The following is a 13,932-nucleotide window of genomic DNA, read 5'->3' on the forward strand; positions in this document are numbered from 1 at the left end:
GCCTGTGATCCTTCTTCGCAACATGTCAACTGAGAAATCTGCTTCTGGTGCTAACCAACACTTAATATTGTCCGAGAACAATTTAAAAGATGTTGGGTTTTTCTACTGAATACCATGCCATATAAATGCTACAGCACTGACGGGAGCACTGATTACCATAAAGCGACTTTTACCAATAAAACCACCTGTATGATCACATTAAGCCATTTATATCTGGACATGGATGGTTGACACACCGCCATCCCTAAGTAGAGTATATTCCAACCTTACCTTTTTAGAGATATGTCAATATTTTCTTGCAAACGTTAGTTCATCTACATAAATGGGTGGTAACTAAAATATGTCCTTTCTTAATGAACAGTGTCACAAAAGTGTTGAATCCTATATTAGGCCAACCTGTGCCTTGTCCAGAACATAGGCATAACCATATGTCCATAGGCTATCTATTATCGTACATACATACAAGACCATGACTGTCTTGCTATCATTGAGCTATACACTTTAATAAAGCCTGCATCAAACTGATCTGGATCTGCATCAAATTGATCTGAAATGGTTCATCTCAAATCCGATCCTGTAGTTTGATCTGGTCTCTTGTGCATATGTATTATACATAATAGTAACCTGTATGATTATGGCTTAAGTGTGATGGTGATCATGTAAGTTTTACAGCCGCTTCTTGGTACCACTGTGCAGAATATAAACCCTTCTCATTCCAAATTTCACTCATGATATAATATAATGTAGTATAAAAATATTTGTTAAACACACATATTTTACTTCCTTTACAGGTACTCTTATCAGAATGGAATGCAACAAGTTACTGCATTTTGTGTTAATATCCATTTTCAATCAAGAAGCAGTAAGCTTCAAACCAACAGTGTCCAGGTGGACAGTTTACTCAATCTCAAACTGAGAGTTCATTGATGGAGCTTTCCACATGAGTATTTTCAATTCAGATTAATCTAAATTACCATGATTCAGATCCAGTGCACATTATTATGCATTGTGGAATCCAATCTGGATTAATCTGTATATAAAACTACCATGTGGAAAGTCCCACTACAGGAAAAATCCTTATTGACTGTATCCATAGTAACATATTTCGCAATTTTGAGAATTCCTGGATAAAAATACATATGTATTTTCAAAACATACAATTTAAAAAGAAACATTAATATGAAGAACTCAAATATTTGACTTAAACTCACAATGTGAATTATGATGAATAGCAAATCAAATTTGGTACATATTGCATGTTTGAATAACTACATAGACCTGGGGTACAGAAGCAAACTAGATCATACATATTTCATACAGCAAATATTTGTATAGTTAAAAATCTCATGTTGATGATTGAAATAATTATATACACATAAAATAACTATTATTAAGCTTTAAAACAACACTTGACAAAATCAAATCAGAGAAACCGTAAAATTGAAATAAAATGATGAGCAAAATCAATATGCATACAAATGTTTGCCCAAAGTTTACTTTTTATTTTAATAAGAGTTAATAAAACCGGAACTAAAGATTGGATCTATCAATTTTACTTTCTTTATTGGGTTGGAAGGATTTGGTTAAAACACAAACTGAATTGATTCTTGCTTGTCCAAATGTAATAATATAAACATAAACTACTAAAAATCATTACCAAACTCTTGACATGACTAGATATTATAGTTCCCTACATAATACTAAGCCTAATAATGTGAAATCTGTTGATTAAATGGCAGGTAAAAACTAAGAGAAAATGCCAAAGATATGACCTAGAAAATATTTTAAAAAGTTGATGTAGGAGCAGATAAAGTGACCCAATGGGAACTAAATATGGCAGTGTGCATGTGTTAGATGTATTGGTTATGGCTACATGGAGCTAACAGTTTCACAGACAGTTCAGAAAAACATGAGCACCTTTTTATATAATCCTAAGTGTAACAATATAGTTTTGGGTTAAAAAGTGAAAAAATACTGTATTTCTTAAAATACCATGAAACCAACAAATGATATATGTATTTTGTTGGTGTCTTTAACTACAAATAGATATACCCAGGGTGCCTGACTCGAGCAATCTACATCATACCTGGGAAAACAACTGAATTTTTTGTTTTTGGAAATAATTCTAGTTTTTATTTTCTATAATTCACAGATCTGTGTAAAATGAATATTATATTGTGATAACATATCAAACACAAAGGACACTGCTAAAGAACTGATCTTGCAATAAAAGCATGCAACTTGCATTTGAATTGTTTGCTAATAATGACCAATGGGTTAATCAGTTGATAATTGACAAAATTTATAACAATAGTTGTGATATTTGGTCATAAAATTTGAAATACACCATCAGCATTTTAATCAAAAGTATACAAACCTACCCATTGATAATTAACCTGGTGTTATAAATGCTTTGTATGGTTGGTTAGGAAGAAGCACATTTTATATGGATACAAGAATGTGGTTATACATGATGGATTTGATAATATAATATTCCACTATTTCAAAACAATTGCTATCTTTTAATAGTATACAATTTTGAGTTAACCTATCTGAATTGTTTATTCTCTACATCTCATAGTTTAATATACCTGATTTCACTAATCGGTGTATTAAGTTGAAATGACAATTAAGCTTGCATGGTTACACTAAGCAATAAGCATTGGTAAAATTATATATGAAAACTAATAAGCTTCTGTTTTTTCTCATAGTATGACCTTTGACTTCATTGTCATGACAACCAATAATAAACCTTATAAATATTCATAAATATGATATTTTGAATATAAACTATACACAAAGCTGCACTATTGCTGAATTAAAGCCTCTGCTTTGGTTATAAAGATCTGTTTAGGATAATTCAACATTGGTTTGAATAAATTATTATGGATGATACGGATAGATATAAGGACACAAAATCTTAAGAAAGACAGTATAGTATGGAAACCTATATACATGGTTTATACATTCTGTGCTATATATATAGATATAAAAAATTGTGTGCAAAAAGTAGCCATCTCTTATCAAATTGAAAACATATTCATCCAAGCTATGAATATGCAAAATGAATACTATCATGCATATTCAATATGCAAATTATACTTGATCAGCAATTGGATGAAGAAGATGATGATGGCAATAAACTTTTTGCGCAGACGTTTCATTTTTATGTACAATTGTTCACCAAAACATACCTTGTTATTAGTCATAATACTATGTGTGAGAAAAAAATTGTAAGGCATTAAAACTTTACATGCATGCTGTATCTCCATAGCCCTATAATAGTCAAAACTATGGTAAGTTTAAATAGCACGGTCTATAGAAATCGTCTATAAAGTATTTGAATATCATGATTATGTTTTTATAGATTTCAATCAAATTGTTTTCTTTATCATAAAATAAGGATTCAGGCACAGAGTCATGGAACAGTTATCAGTTTATCTTGATTGTAATTCAGGCTGGCTTGATGTCTGTTGGTCTGAAGAGCTGAACCTGGCTGCAATAGTTTATTCATATGTAGGATGATAAGGGTACTTGCCTCATAAGAGAATCTTTGTATTAATTTGTTTAAAAGCCTCTTGAGCAGTACAGTATTCTTACAGTATTACATAAAGAACTGTATCCTTATTGATACCTGGATATGAATAAGATCAGTCAGCCAAGGGTGTGTTTTATAACCAACTCTTTTCTCCATCATTATAAATATACCTGAGCAGGTGCAACTATTCAATATCCTGACTACTTCTTGGGTTTGCCTAAAATACTGACAATAGCTATATCTTATTCAATTGGATCTATGGATGTCTGGATATTCAATAATTGCACCTTTAAATAACCTACTGTGCCTGAAGTCTTATCACAAAAATTATCCTCTCTTGATCAGTTTGTTTATACTTCCCATTTTTATCAATCAGAAGGCACAAGTTAATGGTATACAAAATATGTAGTCATTTATAATTGTTTTCAATAGAGGATAAAATTGAATGTGTAGTGGCTGACATATCAAACTAAAAAAATGTGAAGAATTAATTGTATCATGAAATTAATGTTACTTAATCTCACATAAATTGATGATTAATACCAAAAGACAACAACAAAATCAAATTTGTGATAATAATATTTTTGTTGACATGTCAGCCACAACACAGTGGGTAATAATCTTCATATTTTGCATCCCTCTGGCTAATTTACATATATTGTACTGTACATATAGGGACTACATATAGGACCATTGCTTGGAAAGTCTATGTGGGTATGAGATAACACTCACCCCCGTATAAGACTATAATTCTGGATGAGTTTACAACATATTTTCAGTCCAGAATAAAAGTCTTATGATTGTTTCATTCAAAAGTAGGCAGGTATTGTTTTGAGCTATTATGACATTTGCATTATGTTGGTTATATTTTCAGTAATCCATTGGATAATAGTTGTCCCCTAACACAAGATACTTGTTAGTCCAGGGTGTACTCTGTCCAGTGGTAATGCTGTTGCTTTTGTGCAGCATTTAAATATGCAATCTTAATGCACAACAGTTATCTGAAACTTACAGCGAATGTTGCTCATGTGTGGTCTATAATAGCAGATTATAGATGGCACAATGTATAATAAATCTATCTGAAATCTTACACAATTAGTCCATTTTCATAAGCATTCAACCCTTTGATATTTTCTCAGATAGCATGAATAGTAATGACTTTCAGAATTGCTTAAAAACCTGAACCATAGACTTTCTTGTTAGAATGAAGCATTCTGGGGACCCTTGGGCTACAAGGGATGTGTAATGAGGGATGAGATTGCACAAAATGCCTGAGGTACCTTAGGTAAATCTGCTTGTCTGGGTGGTAAAAAGGTATGGTGAATTATTGGAACAATTGACAAAGATGTGAATTACTAAAACGAGGACATTCCAAATATTGTAAATATACTCTTATATCTAAGTGATGTATGTGCATACTTCCACATTCTCATTTTTTCATAGCATTCTTAGAGATTTTTCTTGTTCAATTTGCTCATACATTAAAGAATCTGAACTTCTCATACTACGTAATTGCATATTGCATGTCATGCTGTTGGTTTATATAGAGAATAAATAGAAAAGAGAAATCAGATTGTAGAAGTTTGCAAAGCTAGAGGGAAAATTTTAATTTCTTTCAATAAAATAATCATCTGTTTTTTTTAGCTATACAGGTTTGCCAAGTAAGTAAGGACAAATGGCAGCATGCTTAAACTCATATCTGAATCAAATAAATTTTTATACAGTATTTATATAACAGAAAATTGAGGTATCATTAAAGCATTGAATTTAATGTTCTCCAAGGAACTAGAGGTGCTAGTATGCTAGCACTTTAAGTCTTTGTGTCTCCTGTGCTGGCTGCACTCTATCATAGGTAGAACTATGTCTTATACTAAGTCTAACATAGTCCAAAATTGGACAACATTTTGGCACATGCAATGTTCACTTTCCATTATTGTTGTTGGTATTGAAATTGGTGAAACCATTTTTCTTCCATTCACAAAGTTCACTGGACTTCTTTGCCTGGATGATGACTGGTGATGTACTAGACACTCCTTTTCTGAACACTTTCACTTTCCCATGATGCACTTCTAATAACACTTTGACTAATGACTCTCTTTTTTCTAAACAATTCCCACTTTTCTCAAAATGCATTTTTGATAACATTTCATTAGCTTCCAACAAGGATATAACTTATCATACCCTGTGAGTATTCCTGTTGGGTATTGCATTGATTCCTTTGACATCTTTACAATTTTGCTTGATGGTTAAAAGTAGAATAGAGCACATTTGCAAATATGTTAATTAGAAATGGCAGTGCATGATGGGAAGAGTAAATTGCACATACGTAAATCTCAGGAGCCAAAGAAGTCTACCTATCTCTATTTCTATCTGAAGAAAAACTTCTTGTATCAAATCTCAATAAGTAGGTGACCCTACACATATCTAGCTGAAGCTTTGAAGTTTTTGGCATATATCTACTGTGACTAGTTTGTATCCAGATGGAAGGAACACATTCCACAGGTGGCAAGGACCACATTCCATTAGTTGCGAAGGACCGCATACCACAGGTGGCGATGAATCACATTCTACAGGTGGCACTTGACCACATTCTACAAGCGGCAATGGACCACATTCTACAGGTTGGCAATAGACCACATTCAACAGGTGACAATTAGCCACATTCCACAGGTGGCAAAGACCACATTCCACAGGTGGTAGATCCCATTCCATAGGTAGCAGTGTGCCACATTCCACAGTGGCAAGAACCCCATTTCACAGATGCCAACATCTGCTGCTGAAGTGATCCAATTAGTTCTAAGGATTGAGATATTGGAGCGTGTGCATGTACGTACATCAAAGCTAACACCTTTGGAGAACCTCTTACTCTCATAAGATTGTATCAAAGACATGCATGGATTTGGTAATGGTCTCATCCTGTTGGAATAACAAAATAAACATAGATATATTTAGAAAGATTGCTTATAACAATGAGCATTTTTGTTGCACTGACAGTACTGACAGAAGAAGCAATAGAATTATAACCAGCCTAATCATGAAGCTCCCGTGGCCAATTGGTTAAGGCATAGGTCTCAGTAAACATGAGGTCCTGGGTTCGATTCCCAGGCGGGATCACTTTTTCTCCTTGTCTCCTTTATTATTTGCGACGGCGAACCTGATGAAAATTAATGTTTATTTATATAATTCCCGTCGATCATGCCACTGTTTTTCCGAGAATTATAGCTATCAGGTATAAATATGTACTCTAATGATCATTGAATGATGCATTCAGATTCAAAGTGGTCATACAGACCTACACTTTGAACTTGAACTGGTGTTTTTTACCACAATGTCTATCTAAAATTGGGCTGAAAGAAGTCTAGCAGACAATTGTATGCTTTCCTGTACACCGTGTCACAGCCTGCACAATGTGCAAGTGTGTGGGAGTGCAGCTTGGTGACAATTAAGCTGGTGCCACTCGCCCGATATCATGTACCACCACGAATGTCTTTGACAAAGAGTAGCCTTATTGATAATATGACTGATTACTTTTTAAGCAGAATCAGTAAAAAATAGTAAAAAGATCATTACATTAGAGGTACTATTAGTCCATTTTGATTCCAACTAGTGCCTTCGATACGACAAAAGCTTGTTAAAATATATAGCCGGCAGCTTGGTGACAATTAAGCTGGTGCCACTCGCCCGATATCATGTATTACCACGAATGTCTTTGACAAAGAGTAGCCTTATTGATAATATGACTGATTACTTTTTAAGCAGAATCAGTAAAAAATAGTAAAAAGATCATTACATTAGTCCATTTTGATTCCAACTAGTGCCTTCGATACGACAAAAGCTTGTTAAAATATATAGTTTATGATAAAGACACTTACTCTTCTACATGATTCTATGAATTCATCTATTGTGACCATCCCATCCTTATTTAGGTCCATTTTCTGAAATAAATGAATACAGATTTATTATTAAATAAGAATTATTTATACATTTCAGATTTCAAACTTGATGTATTACCTAATGTGATAATCTTTTTTTTTGGGGGGGGGGTCACTTTTGAAGGGCTGAAATACAATTAATACATGTGTTATCTGACATTTAAATCTGGAGTCCATTACGATATTGTGAATGAAATTCTATACACCAAAGCATATAGAAATGTAACTCCTACCCACAAGCTAGTAGCTAGTCAAATTTCAAAAGAACCATGCCGGTTGGTGAATATAAACATGTTACAGGTCCAAAACCTTCCATATAAAGGCATGGCACTCATAATCAGAGGATTGAGGGTTGATATCCCGAAAGTGCTATCGTGTTGTGTACATGGGCAAGGTGCTTTACCTCACCCACAATCCCGGGCGAAAAGCTTGGGACAGTTTGTTTATTTCATGCATCCCCACTCCCCTTATTTAATGTTGAAGTACAACATTAATATCATAAATATGACCATATCTCCTAAACGCGTTGTTCGATTTGATCATTCTTTCAGCTATAAATATTTTATATACACGGTTTTATAAACTTGTCAATCCTGTTTTTTTAATATAAAGATATATGCAAATTCGCATTATCAATATTAGGACAGTTTGTTTATTTCACGCATCCCCGCTCCCCTTATTCAGTGTTGAATGGTGAAAAATAGTGGAAAGTGGTTGAGCTCAATCTGTGCTCCAACATTGTTTCGGGGGGAGGGGGAGAGGAGTAAACAAATACATAACATGATTATTAGCAGTCAAGTTAGCTCAATCGATAAGGCGTTCGACTATGGTGCGAGAGGTTGCGAGTTCGAACCCTGGTGGTGTCTAATATGCTCTCGTGGAAAAATTGAGTTAGCTTGAAATTCCCTTGGACAAGGAACTCACTGCTAATTTGTCTCGTTGTAACCCGTCGAAACTTCGGGGAGCTGATCCTGGTTGCGATGGTTATTTGTGGAATGTCTAGGGTGTGCGCTCTTGAAGCAGCAATGTCCCTGAATTGTTGTTTAATGGTTTATGGAATGATGTGGGGCCATAGTGGTCAGCGACAACCTGTAAAGTGTGCTGAGGCTTGTGGATCAACGTCTAGGCGTTGTGCCTGTGCGTGCGCACTGTAAATCACTGCGCGCTTTTTTTTATGAAACCTATCATGTATTTTCAGCGTCATGTTCAATTCACAGGAATTTGATCTTTCAAACATCATCTGTCCCAACGATTTCCGCACAAGATTGCAGGTGTAATGGGCAGATAATTACAATTGAAGTGCTGAGAGGAGCAGTGCCCAGTTATAGGTCTAAGCAACCCATGCTTTAATCATACAAAGGGAATTGGCAGTAACAGTACTTATGCTTAATATACATAGAAGTGCTTCATTTGCTAAAGCATCTTCCTATATCAAGTGCCTACACTGCAAAATGTGGGTTAAAATGTTTAACCAACAGGATTACCAGGTGAACCACACAAATGTTGGTTAAAATTTTAACCAACAAGTTTAAACTTTTTAACCCATGTCATCAGAAGTTTAAACTTGTTGGTTAAAATTTTTATGTGGTTTACCTGGTAATCCTGTTGGTTAAAATTTTTTAGCCCATGTTTTGGCAGTGTACTGCCAATACAGTATTGCAAAACTTCAAGCACATACCAAATTGTTTCTGGCTGGAAACTCTAATTCTAAATTATCAGAATGATTGACCAAAACAAGAAGAAAGGTCCCAAACCCTTTGTATATCTGATTCTCTACCCACCATGTCACATATGGATGTGACAATATAAACACCTGCATTATCCACGCAGGATTTGAACTTAGGACCTTGGGCTATGCTTACCAGGAAGACTCTTTCAACATGTTCTTGGGGAGTAACATCCTCTAATGTTGGCTCGGAGTACTTTCCCATCATGTCATATATTGATTGTACAATTAGTAACATTTCCTGTAGCAAGATGGAAAACATAAGAAACATATATGGTCAAGAATGAAATGAAAGGATAATGCATAATATAAATTTAACAATAAGGAGTATTGGAAATTTAACACAATACAGAAAGCTAATTAATAAAACTATTATGGTGCAAACTGCTCTTTGGAAAATGGAAACATGGGATTAAAATTTCTGCTGTTTAGTAGTCAGAAAATGTCTGCTGTTTTTGCATTTGACTGTATCACCTTGGGCAGACAACGTTTTTGTTATATCTACAGAGATTGCACAATGTCTTAAATTTGATAAATAACCTTCAATATAGAGTGCTTAATCATGTAAAATTGACAATCCTCTTTCAAGAATCCACATAAATCTTTAAGAGGTCTTCCAGATGAATCTTTCAAGAATAAGTATCCACCATCTAGAAAGGATTTTATGCCACACAGTACACTTTCATCATCACATTACATGAAGACTGACAGTGAAAAAATCCACTGACCATCTATATTTAGCAAATTGAATTATGCAATCAACATTATACAACTGATTCAATACTGAAACTTTAAAAAATAAATAAAACCCATTACCAATTTACCTTTAGAAGTGTATGATTATGATAAGCTATCAGATTGGTGTTAGAAAAATTAAATTGATAACATTAGCCAAATTATATAAGCCCATTCTTTGGTTATTGGTCTGAAAAGGACAATGAACTAAAAGTGATACTTTTGTATGCATTCTGTCTCACAGTTGGATGAGTGAGAACAGACTGATCATATAGATGAGAAAAAAACCACTCCATCATGTATATCACATAGTCTGTACCTCTGGGTATTATTTGTTCAATGTTAAGTTAACTTTTGTGAAGAGTTGCCCGAAACTATTTTACACTTATTTTGTGAATGCAAGGAAGTTTCTCCCCTATGGGATAATCTGTGTTTTTATATTAATAATGTCACAAAGGAATCTTATAATTTTTCAAAATTTGATAAAATGTTGTGTGAGGGACACTTCAGAACATGATATGTGTATTAATTTCCTTTTCTTGTGCCTTAAATTTTATATCCACAGATGCAGATTTCAGCATACAAATCTCAACTTCAATGCCTTTTTTGAATTTGGTTAAAGTAAAACGGAAAGTGGAATTCAAGATTGCTGAAAGCAAAGGAAAACTTAGACTCCATTATAAGAAATGGACCATTGATCTTGATGCCCCTTCGTAATTTCCCCCCTTTTTATTGAATTATATTATTTAAGCCAGTCATTTGAATTCTGTTCATGACAGTTTCAAGATTGTGATTTGTGTGTGTGAGTGTCTGGGTGTTTTGTTTGTCCACGTCTCTGTCTTCCTGTTCACTGTCTTGTGTGTTTTGCTTTGTTTCTTGAAAAGTTGAAAGAAATAAAAAGACAAAAAAAAAGTTAATTTCATTTTAGGACCTAAATGTGATGTGATAAAGCAAAATCAGTTGGAAGTCAGAAATATTGATTTTAAGATATAGCCAAGGAAATATTTCCTTTTGTTTCTTATTGTTTTGGAAACTTTTAAACTGCTCATTTCTTTTGAATTGGTTGTCCAATTTCAATGGGGTTTTCTGCAAAATGTAGCTCTGCAAATCCAATAAGAAACTGAAAATTGTATATGACCGACTTTAGACTGATTTTGCTTGATCACACCACAAATATTTACCAAGAAGATTGAACATGCTCCAGACTAGTACACAAAACATGGCGTATGTAAATTTGATTTCGTTAAATGTTATTAATTTTTCTATCAACAATCTGATAGCTTATCTAAATCAAATCTTAATTTTGTAAAAAGATTGCTGTAAAAGATTGCTGTTTTGAAAAAATAATCATGTTGTTGCAACTTTCATTTGGTATTCCATGTTAGAGTAGGAATGTACCACATCATGAAGGTGAAGGACATTCTAAAAATTTCCATCTACCAACCCTTTCAAATATTTGAATATGCCTTTGAGCAAACAATGTCTTCTCCATAGAATCATATACATGGGGCAATATAATCCAACATAGCAGCCTTGAAATAGCAAACCTTTACGTAAGCTATTAATTTTGTATAAAAAACCTGCAAGTCTTTTCAGCTTTACCTTTAAAGGAGCACATTTCACACATTGTATTTGTAAAATATGTGCAGGCAGAAGCTTATGACAGGGGAAGTGTGGTTTTCAAGTGACATTCAGGGTTGCCTAACAGACATAATGCATAATTTAGCTAGTTTGGGTTTTGAATATGATACGATCGAGCTGTGGCTTAAACTGCATGGTAGGTGTGAAATTATATAACACAGAAATTTTAGTTTCTGTGAGTGTCATCATTGTGTTTTAAACTAGTTATGTAGTATATTTTAATCTTTGTAATATCTGAACTGGATATTTTGTCCATCTACTCCTTTTTAGTTTGTCTTTTTGTCTATAATTACCAATTTTACTTGATATTACTCATGAATTTTGCTTGTTCATATCAAATACCTTGTAGCCTAATTTACTGGCAAAATTTGGTGCACTTACTTTCAACTTGTGCTTCAAATGTTAAACCTGTGACCATGTATTTTGTTTTCATATATTTAACCCTATTCTAAAACCACACTCTTTTATAGGTAGGCCTAATATCCATACAAAGGTTGTTGAAGGGCTGGCATTACTTTGCATAAAGTAATCACATGCCACATATAAACACAGCATTGTGTTACCATTTAAGGATGTCACCCTATTAATACTCACGTCTCTTGTGATGAAGCCATCACCATTTATATCATACAAATTGAAGGCCCAATTTAACTTCTCATGTAATGTTCCTCTTGACAGCACTGACAGTCCCGTCACAAATTCCTGAAAAATAAAATGGTTTGAAGCAAATATTACATAAAATGATTTTTATGAAACAATGGAAACCAAATACTAATGGCTTTACTCTGTCGAAGCAGGGTTGCTACGTTTCAAATCTCTGAATTAGCTCTTATTTCAGGTAACATGCATCTATCAGACATTTGATTTGAATAGTTTAGAAAAAAGTATCTGATGTAGTAACTAACAGTCTTTTAATATGATGCCTCACTGCTGAAGATGGATGTTCTTGGCCTCAAGACAGTGCTGGAGTGAACACCTTCTTTGTGTCGCTCCAGCACCATGTTGAGGTGAACATCTTCTTGGTGGCTAACTTGAGTACAATGCACTATACATACTCTGAGGCTACTTAGAGGACATGTCGACAATGCATTACATCATCTTAGCGGCTACTAGAGCTATTTTTTTTGGATAAAATCAAAATCAATGGAAGTGGTGTTGGACATGTTCAAATTAGCCTTGACCTAACTCGGGATACTATTTGAGTAACATGATATTCAAGTTCAGATTTCAACTGCTTTTGTATTTTATCATGTATATTTAATTATCTTCAGTTGATAGCTGGTGAATGCCATCCTCAGTAGATAGCTGATGAATGTTATCTGCAGCAGACATCTGGTGAATGCTATCTTCAGTATAATCAGGGGAATTCTATCTTTAGTAGATATCTGGTGAATGCTATCTTCAATTCAGTAGATAGCTAGTGAATGCTATCTACTGCTATCTTTGGTGGATAGCTGGCAAATGCTATCTTCAGTAGATAGATGGTGAGTGCTATTGTGAATGCTATGTTCAGTAGATAGAAGGTAAATGCTATCTTCAGTAGACAGCTGGTGAATGCCATCTTCTGTAGAGAGCTGGTGAATACCATCTTCAGCAGACAGTTGGTGCATGCCATCTTCTGTAGAGAGCTGGTAAATGCTATCTTCAGTAGATAGCTGGTGAATGTTATCTTCAGTAGATAGCTGGGGAATGCTAACCTCAGTAGATAGCTGATTAATGCTATCTTCAGTAGATAACAAAAGATCCCTTTTCATGTTCAATTAGTCAATACACAAGCATATGTTATACACTGCTCATGGCTGAACATGCTATACACTACATAGTGTAACAAATAAGCAGATCATCAGGTCATTTTTCCATACGTCCATAGCAATTTTTCTAATGAGTGAAACCAAGAAGGATTGAGTCTGGCATGTTGGTATATCACTCATAGATGGCAAAGTAGTGTCCTCCTAATTGTTTCACATGTGTTATCTTATAAATTTGTCTTATGCACTATATGCCAGTTTTTTGTTCACTTTAAAACTACTTTAATACTCTCCATGCATGGCAATCCAAAATGGGTGTATTTCTCACAGCATTACAAATTGGGCCATACAGTATCTACAACCATGGCCAAAATGTGTTGGGACACTTATGGAAAACGTACACTATAGTATGACCTTATTTCCGTTATTATTAACGTGATAAAGTGGAGGTTTCTTTGGTGTCAAGCCTAAACACTTTCCTAACACCCCAACCTCCCCTTCCCCACCAATCAATGTTGGGTGCCACAAGGCTCGTGTGACCAAAAAAAGTCGAATTCAACATTGATCGGGGGAGTGGGGGGCTTATTTACATTACCCTATCAAACCGTCCCA

At 34.3% G+C, this 13,932-nt stretch overlaps 1 protein-coding gene across 8 annotated transcripts in view; it reads right to left on the bottom strand.

Annotated features, from left to right (window-relative positions):
- Nucleotides 1–3,567: 3,567 nt before the first annotated feature.
- LOC140148577 (A-type potassium channel modulatory protein KCNIP1-like) overlaps nt 3,568–13,932 on the bottom strand; it is a 548,406-nt gene continuing 538,041 nt past the window's right edge. For all 8 annotated transcript variants that reach the window (XM_072170582.1, XM_072170585.1, XM_072170584.1 and 5 more), the window contains exons 5-8: nt 12,167–12,274; nt 9,333–9,437; nt 7,411–7,473; nt 3,568–6,454 (exon numbers count right to left, since the gene is read on the bottom strand). In XM_072170582.1, coding sequence (XP_072026683.1) covers nt 6,407–6,454; nt 7,411–7,473; nt 9,333–9,437; nt 12,167–12,274 — 324 coding nt within the window. In that variant the 3' untranslated portion in view covers nt 3,568–6,406. The remainder of the gene's footprint in view (nt 6,455–7,410; nt 7,474–9,332; nt 9,438–12,166; nt 12,275–13,932) is intronic.

Source organism: Amphiura filiformis, chromosome 3 (assembly GCF_039555335.1).
Source record: "Amphiura filiformis chromosome 3, Afil_fr2py, whole genome shotgun sequence".
Lineage (NCBI taxonomy): Eukaryota > Metazoa > Echinodermata > Ophiuroidea > Amphilepidida > Amphiuridae > Amphiura > Amphiura filiformis.